This window comes from Malania oleifera, chromosome 5 (genome assembly GCF_029873635.1).
Source record: "Malania oleifera isolate guangnan ecotype guangnan chromosome 5, ASM2987363v1, whole genome shotgun sequence".
Lineage (NCBI taxonomy): Eukaryota > Viridiplantae > Streptophyta > Magnoliopsida > Santalales > Ximeniaceae > Malania > Malania oleifera.
This window is the reverse complement of record NC_080421.1, coordinates 1,701,035-1,709,675: the sequence shown is the minus strand read 5'-3', so window position 1 is coordinate 1,709,675 and position 8,641 is coordinate 1,701,035. Positions and strand designations below refer to the sequence as shown.

Below are 8,641 nucleotides of genomic sequence, written 5' to 3'. Positions count from 1 at the left end.
ATAACATATTTTATTATTGTATAAATTGTCCATATAAATTATGTTAGAAAACTACAAAGATTAAGGCATTGTTTTTGTAATTCTTTGAAAACCTGAAATAATGATTGCACAGAAGTAAAAAATAAAAGAAATGCTTTATATTGCACCTATTCAAATATTACAGATGTTTTCACAGTTGTATATTAGGTAACGTTCAAAAGCAACCTCTATACACCCTTCTCCCCTGCTCTCAAAGTTATATACAAGTTACTGCCTTTGATTTCCAGCAAGAATCCTCCAAGGAAAATGTAAAACATACAGTTTTCAGCCTCATATCACAGCACATGGTAATCTACAAGAAGCATCAAAACAAGAATGGAGCACCCTTTCTTCAGAGTCTTTCATTCTGAGCTGTACGCCTACAAAAACTGCCTCTACCTAAGTGTTTATATACAAAGTGGTCCGTCATTTCAGCACCTTCGGTTGAAGCATATGCCATCCGTAGAACCAAACCATTGAGAGATAGCCAGAAGACCGAAAGAATTTGGTGAAAAACGTTTTAGGTACAGCATCTCGAGGGAAATTTAGGAATCATTAGTTTAGTCCGAGAAGATCTCTTCCAATTCTGGTTGCTCGGCTTTAAAAAGGCTCAACTCTAAATCGGTTCCATTGGCCAACCCTTTCCCTCGAACCCCACTCTCATTCTCCAAATAATCCTCATGATCCGACCAATCTGGCTCATCCTCAGCGAACTGCTCATCATTCACTTCACCTGCATCCTTTCTCGCATGATTTCCCTTCCAATTTCTGTGGTCAAAAGTTGCCTGACTTTGAGGACTGGAATCTTCAAGAGCCTTAGCCTTGGAGTCTTTGCATATACACGATGATGGATTCTCATGAAACTCACCCCTGCCTGGCTTTACCTCATTTGGCTCCCCCATAAAGCCAATTTGATGATTCCGCACTCTGGAAGCAAACACTTCCCATGTCAAGTTGCTTCGGTCCATGAATAACTTATACAGTTTCTTAGCATTTGGACGGATTGTTGGTTTGTGCCCGAAGTATCTTCTGCGATAAGGAAAAATGTGCTAAATTCTAATTGCAAATAGTTCAAGTGAGCTATATGCACTGCAATTAATTATAATAAGGGTGTGTTTGGAAGCAACAACACAAAAAAAAAATTACAATGAATAGCAGAAACTAGAGTAAAAGCATTCCAGATGTCTTGTTAAGTACAAAATACGATTATGGATCAGAAAATGAGAAACGTTTTTTTTTGTGGTGGTGGGGTGTAAGGAGAAGTGATAACTTCAACCTCTCTTCCAACCTAAAAATATACTCCCTGAGAAAGTGCTAAATGATTCCTGTAGAACAACTAGAATCATCTGGATTTTTCTAATTGAAACATGAACCCAACCAGTAAATATTTTCATGGAAAAAGTCAACCTTAAAAAATGCTTCCCAAAACACACTAGACAAGGTAGTACGTACCTTCGTCCAGCTAACATTCGAGCCATATTACCATTATTGTTGGTGACAAAAGCATCGCTCTCATCACAAACAATGAAGTCAAGTGCAGCCATGCGAGAAGAAAATGATGAAAATGGATCCAGTTCCTCCTTGCTCGCTAAAGTATCCTTTGAATAAATATTTGGAAAGAGAGCTTTTAGAGAAGCCAATGTTTCTTCACCTCCATACACCTCACCTGATGCCACATATATGTGAACATCACTGCCAAAACCCAGTGCCCTTAGCATAAGACCAACTTCCACTGGAGTGAGTGGGCATTTTCCATGCCTCCGTTCCTTGTCAGGGTTTGGTGCCTGCATATGGTTCCAAATTAAAAAATTTAGATCTGTTTTATATGCTGTAAAGATAGCAGTATTTCAGAGTGCTTTAAATGTTAAAATTGCATTGTTTTCTAGAAAATACCAAAAAAAACCTCACATGTAAAGTTTTCCACCGCTTCCGTATTTCCCCCAGTTCCATCCTTTCCTTATCTCCTCCACCATAATAGCACCCGGAGAATGCAAGCATATCAGGTTCAAACCTATAATGTGAAATGTTTAGTTAAATAAAGAAAAAAAAATCATTAAAACTGCAGCCCAGAAAGTATCTCATGAATACCATTAAAAACTATGAAACCTGATTCTTTAGAATGTCATATGCATGAGCACAAGAATAATTGCACACATACTAATTTTTCTTTCTTTTTTTTATGTAAATTTTTTCACTCCATTGTGACAACAACCAGAAAATGCAAGCAAATCAAGTCAAACCTATGATATTAAAAGTTTGTTTACATCAAGAAAAACAAATTTCTTCTTTCTTCTTTTGGAAAGCAAGAAAATCTTTTTACACGTGCAAATATTTAAAATAAAATTAAAGAAAAACAAACCTCAATGCCATGGAAATACCATAAACAATAAATCCAAGTTATCACACCGAAAAAATAATGCAAACTTGCACGCTCAAACACCACAACTATGCTCCAAAAAAGTAGCTTATTCTAAATCATTTGTGCATACCGAAGTATAGCAAAGAAACTTGCAACTTATGCCACAATAATAAAACCAACACCAACAACAATAGCTTAAAAGTAAGGCAAAAAGAATGCATGCAAACACACCGTGCTTTACCTCAAGTGCAGGGCAATGAAATGCTTGCTTTTCATCCTCATCCTTTCAACCAACTTTTTACCCATTTCAAGAAGAGAATCAGTAAACTTCAAAGCATGGTAGTTAACTCTGCATCTCAGCTTTTGTAGATCTGGGTCCAACCTATTTGAAAGCCTATAATCAAACTTGGTAAGTTGAACAACCTGCAGCATGACAAGGAGACACCTAATGTCAATTCGGAATAAATATATAGAATCATAAGCTTTTGCACCCACAAAAGGAAAAGCTCAATGAAGCAATAGTAGGTATCTTTCATCACATACCAAAAACAAAACTCTTAAAGTTTTAAGATTTTCAGAATAAGAAATTAAAGACCTGTTCTTTGTGCAAAAACAAGAAAATGAAGGATTATCCAAATACAACACTTGGTTAGGCCTTCATACGTGCATACACAACATCCCAAACACTTATAATCGCAATCCCTTCATGTATCACCTTTTCACTACCTGCCTAAGGCATTTTTTGTAATTTGCAATATCCAAATGTTTGTGTGGGAATGTTGGTTCTGGGTCAGCAATAAAAACACTCACATGCTTTTTCTTAAGAACAGGTAAGACACGGTTAAGATAGCATGTTGGGGTGCACTTCCTTGAAACACGCATGGTGTAAGGAGTCAAGGTCTTCCCTGCCTTCACTGGAAGCTGCTTAATGATTTTAACATCTTTCGAGAGGAACTTTATAAACCAGTCAACATCAAAGATTTCAGCAAAGTTGCTGCAAAAAGCACCAGATGAAACATGAATCCACAATTATATGCCTTTTATACTAGAAATTAGATATGATATCAATAAGTTTAACCACAAACCTTGCATCATTCCAAAAAGATTTTTGATCGAGCTTTGGAACAATGAGAGTTGCATTCAAAATGTATGCTGCAACAACAGCGTCTGTTATCTGCACCCAAATAATTGATCGCTTGGCATTACAAAGAAAGCAATATGGTATTACAACACACCATGCTTAAAATTGTAAGTAATGAAATTTCTGCACTCCCACAAACATTAACAACAACAACAATGCCTACCATCAATTAGTTCCAGTCAGCAGGACAATATAATGTTCCACTGGTCATAATCCTAAAAACATTCAGGGACCAATAATTCTACTCATATTTGAACAAAAAAAAAATGCTCATACCATTTTGTCAGTTAAAAAATTCAAACATTTTTTGGCAATGATTTACTCATAGGGCAAAAAAAAACAAAAACATGAAGAAGTAGAAGAAGAAAAAGAAAAATAACTACTGTACAGATTAAGCAACTTAGCCTCATTTTATGATCCTAAAATATAAACAAGATTCTATATACATATATATTAACCTCAAATTCCAGACACAGCCACTAAATTGTATAAACGCATATTAGTTCCCACCATATGAAAGATACCAAACCTTCAACTGATAAAAGCATACAATAAATAATTCAACTTACCCCCGTCCTCTGTTGATTTAAGCCTCCGCTGGTTGCAATCATCAAGTATCGATTTGGATGTGTCTTCATATTAGCAGCTGCAAACATTATAACACGGCTCACATTAAATCAGCAGGAGAACTTAGATTTAGGCAGATGCAAAGCATAAGTTCATAACTCGGAAATTTTCTCCAAAACAATTAAGGAGAAAACAATAAAGACAATAAACAATCTGAAAGAAAATGATTCTATTTGGTAATTTATAACAGGCTTAACAGATGTTCATTTTCCTCACGGTTAGGTAAGCTCCAAAATAATATTGCAAGAAAAATAAGATTGTGCGTGCGTGCGTGTGTGTGTGTGTGTGTGTGTGTGTGTGTGTGAGAGAGAGAGAGAGAGAGAGAGAGAGAGAGAGAGAGAGAGAGTTACGCATAAAGTCGTCGCTAGAGCTACTGCATCCATGGTAGCAATTCGATAACCTCGAACTCCAGAGATCACGAAGTAAATGTCCGCCGCTCATCTATAGCTCAAACCAGAAAAATGAAATTAAAACCACGAAACTAAGACAAAGATCCACAAGAATATATCAAAGTCAAAACTCCAATCAAACAAACAATTCAAACAGATAATCAAGCAATGCAAGATCCGTACAGGAACGCGAAACACGGCATTCGGATCCGAATTCAACCGAACCTCAACTCCGTCGTTGAACTGAGCAAAAGAGAAGTACGCGTACGTCAAGATTCCGAAGAACCCCAAACGAGGAGTGCGGCGTACAAGAAAAGCAAAGAACTAAAAGAAGTACGTACCGAACCGCGGGAGCGACGGAGGCGGACGTCGGCGGAGGGAGGAGGAGCGAGGAAAAAGATGAACACGAAGACGAAGAGAGTGACGCCGGAAACGGCCGCGAGGGCCGGAAGGAGGTGGCTCTGGTCGCGGCGGCGGCGGAGGAGAAAGTGAACTCCAGGGACGCCGTTCTCCCTCCTCTTCCGCTTAATCGGAGAGAGAGATAGAATGGGAAGCATAGCTAGAGAAGGGAGGGCAGCGCCGATGGCGAAGGCGGATTCAGGAGTGGAGGGAGAGAGAGCAGGTGGAGGTGGGGGAAGGGGGTGGCGTCGCTCTAAAAACATCTTCCAACAACGCCGCGGCAACGGCGGCAACTACTTCTCCACATAACTTTCCCCCACCCAAAAACAAATTATTCCCTAATACCCCCGACTCTCCAACGAATCGCGCGTAAATTCTAACGCACGGGAATTATCTCCTCCGTAACGCCTCCAACCCGCAACTGCCCGCTGCTTGATCTTGCCACGTGTCATCTATCCATTTAATTAAATTACCCCAACCCAATTTTCAGTTCATGAATATTCGACCGATTAAATTTCATGAATGGTTATCAACTTTCACAAATATTTGAAATTCATCATGTTTATGGTGTCTCATTTATTGAATATCTCAACCGATCATCTTAATCCACAGAACTAATTATATTGAATCCAAAAAATGAAACTACTAATAATAATAATAACTTTAAAAAGATAAATTTTATCCTCGCGCGCCCAATTTAAAATTTGATGACATTGATGGGTTATTGGGACTTAAATAGCCTAACATGACAATTCATTTATGGTAATTCATTATGGAAGCTTTTATTTAAACAAATAATCATTATTGAAATATATTTATTTTTTCAGAGGTAAAATTGTGTACCCCGATAATTAAGGCGGTCCCCTCATTATAAGCCACATGTCCTCCAAGTCACAAAGACCATAAAAGTGGTTCGACTTAAGGTGGGGGGCCTCTTGTTTCATGCACACGTCACCTCTCAAATTGCTCTCATATAAAATCATGAATTTGTGCATGACCACAACGTGTTGCTAGGTGTTATATCATTTTTGAAAATAATGCCTAAAATAAAATTTTAACTAAATCCAAAACTCTGAGAGCATTCCCATAATAAGAAAAGTAGCTCCTAAATTTGAAAATTTATGTTATTAAAATTTGAAACAAATATTTGTAATTAAGATTGGACAATTATGGGGTTTTAATAAGAGGAAGTTTGTTAAATGCCACATCATAGGGATCTTATTTTAATCCCCTAAACTAATTGTCAATTTACTTCGTGTAAGACTAAATTTTGATTCACTATATACAAGGCACCTGAATGGTTCACGAAACAACTGAAAGTTACAAATTATAAAATATCATATTGGTATTTGGACTCAAAAGTAGTGCGAAGGCTATGGCATTGCAATCTATACAAAAGCTTAATTTGTTCTCACTTATCTGGATTCAAGTACTAACGTGTCAATTTTTTTTTAGCAAATATCAAAATTTATATAAAGGAATCATTCTCTCTAAGTTTTTCCTTGTGTGGTATATATTGTGGACTTCTAATGGCAAAGTTGTCTCACCAAGTAGATAAACACTAGTCGCTACACAGCTCAACTAAGCTTGACAATGCTCGAGTTCAAGTTAAACTTGAGCTACTCGACTAAAATAACGAGTCAAGTTCAATTTTGTAATACAACTTACGAGTCAAATTGAGCTTTGAACTTTTATTATTTTATATTAGAAAAATGTTTTATAGTATATATTTTATGTGTATCTTTAAGATTACATAGTGTCTGTGTGTGTGTGTGTGTGTGTGTGTGTGTGTTTTATTATTTTATAATTAAATCAAATTTAATTATGTTGAAATTGAGTTTGAAAATTTTGAGATCTATTATCATCAAGTAAAATTTCGAGTTTAAACCTTTTAAGTATACTAAAATATGAGCATATATGCTGCATGTAGCGCTATAAGGTTTGGAAAAGATTAACCTTTAACATATGATATTATAAAACAATAGAACACCTCACTGTTGCCGATTTGATATGGGTCATGCATTTTAACTTGTAGAGTCATTTGACTCACTAAATGAATGACTATGATGCGCTTAATATACTTATTTTGAGTACTGAAAAATGAATCTATATTGCATGTATCACGAGCTAATCATCTCGGCTAACTTGGTTTAATTAATTAATTAAATTACTATGATGTGCTTAATCGCTCATATGCGATTTTAATGCAGGGCCACGTATCTATCTGGTTTGTAAGTACATTAATAATTTCTCACATAATAAAAAGTAAATAATGAGTGATGCAACGCGCATTGCACATGCGAGAATCAAAATATCATAACTCAGCAAATGTTTTACGAAGCTATATAGTGTGTGGTTATTTATATTTTTCAACTCAAAATGAACAAATATACTAATTGAAGCCTAAAGTATAAAAGTCTGATGAAATCAATGAACCGATCAACCAACAAAAAGACAACCGAAACAAGTTGGACACATAATATATAAAAGTAGGAGATTCGATTGTCTTTTCTTTTTTCCCTCTTATTCTTCTCCTTTTGCAACTTTAGATTCAATTCAATAATCTTATTCCTCCATGGTAAATTTGACTTTACCTTTCTTAATCACACTTTTTCCCAATTATGCAGTAAAAGAGAAGCTAAAAATCTCGTAATTTTTTATTGGCATGTAAACTTTATTTACTTTTTTCACAATTTACGAGGCTTTTTTTAGATTGAACAAGTATAATTAACACTTCTAATTAGATTAATTAGCAAAAAATTAAAAACTTTAAAACCCTACTAGTGGAGATTAGAATATTGATATGATGAGATTCAATGGCTGTTGAAATGTGTGGAATGGGAGAGGCCAAATTGGGAATGCATCTGATAATTTCTCTTCTATATCCTTGTGTATATCAACTTGAGAATGCATTGATCACTTTTAGTGGAATAATTTATATTTGTCAATTGGATAATGATGAAGGTGCTTAGTGGGAATTTGGTAATCAATGAAAAAATAGAATGAAAAGTTTGAACAAAGACTCAAAACATATATTGAGAATTGTCAAAAAGGAGAGAGATTAATTTACTAATGGCAATGCTGGTTGCTAGTCAAAGAATAAAGAAATAAATTTATTTATTTATTTATTTATTATTATTAAAGAAAGGTTTGAGAATTAAATTCAATAAATTGGGCTGTTTGGATGGATAGCATTAATAGAAAAAATGCCAAAAGTAGTTGTCAATATGGTCAAAACCATTTTATTAATGAAATAGTCTCCTATAACTTACCAAAAAATAGACTAGTTTGAGAATTCGGGATTTGTGGATTTAAAAAATGGTTATAAAAAATTATATAAAATTTCTTCTAAATTTATAAAAATTTAAATTTTATTGCATAAAATACAAATAAACGCAATTGAAAGAAGATTAAACTAAGATTTTATTTAAAGGAATGAAACACCATCCACAAACATAGTTTTCTCTTTTTGCGATGACGCAAATAAGAATCATGAAATACAATATATGTACATATATATATATATATATATATATATACATATATATATATATATATATCTCAAAAAATTAAGGATATTAAGCATTATTTCTAAAGTTTTTAAGTATTTTGAGGTAAGATTATAATATTTTATCATTATTTTTAATGAACTTATATTGTATAAAAGCTTTTTAAAAAAATTATTTCTTGATGTGAAATATAATAGTT

At 34.6% G+C, this 8,641-nt stretch overlaps 1 protein-coding gene across 2 annotated transcripts; it reads right to left on the bottom strand.

Moving 5' to 3' along the window:
• Positions 1-117: 117 nt before the first annotated feature.
• On the bottom strand, positions 118-5,298 carry LOC131156571 (O-fucosyltransferase 16). 2 transcript variants are annotated; one of them, XM_058110369.1, is made up of 10 exons: positions 4,876-5,298; positions 4,718-4,777; positions 4,496-4,586; positions 4,088-4,164; positions 3,463-3,551; positions 3,188-3,371; positions 2,619-2,800; positions 1,927-2,029; positions 1,471-1,802; positions 118-1,047 (listed from the first exon to the last, which is right to left on the bottom strand). In XM_058110369.1, the coding sequence occupies exons 1-10, from the start codon at positions 5,194-5,196 to the stop codon at positions 579-581; spliced, it is 1,908 nt and encodes a 635-aa protein (XP_057966352.1). In that variant the 5' UTR covers positions 5,197-5,298; the 3' UTR covers positions 118-578. The 2 variants fall into 2 exon arrangements, with proteins under 2 accessions (XP_057966352.1, XP_057966353.1); XM_058110370.1 differs by lacking the exon at positions 4,718-4,777 and having other exon boundaries at positions 4,876-5,295.
• Positions 5,299-8,641: the final 3,343 nt, after the last annotated feature.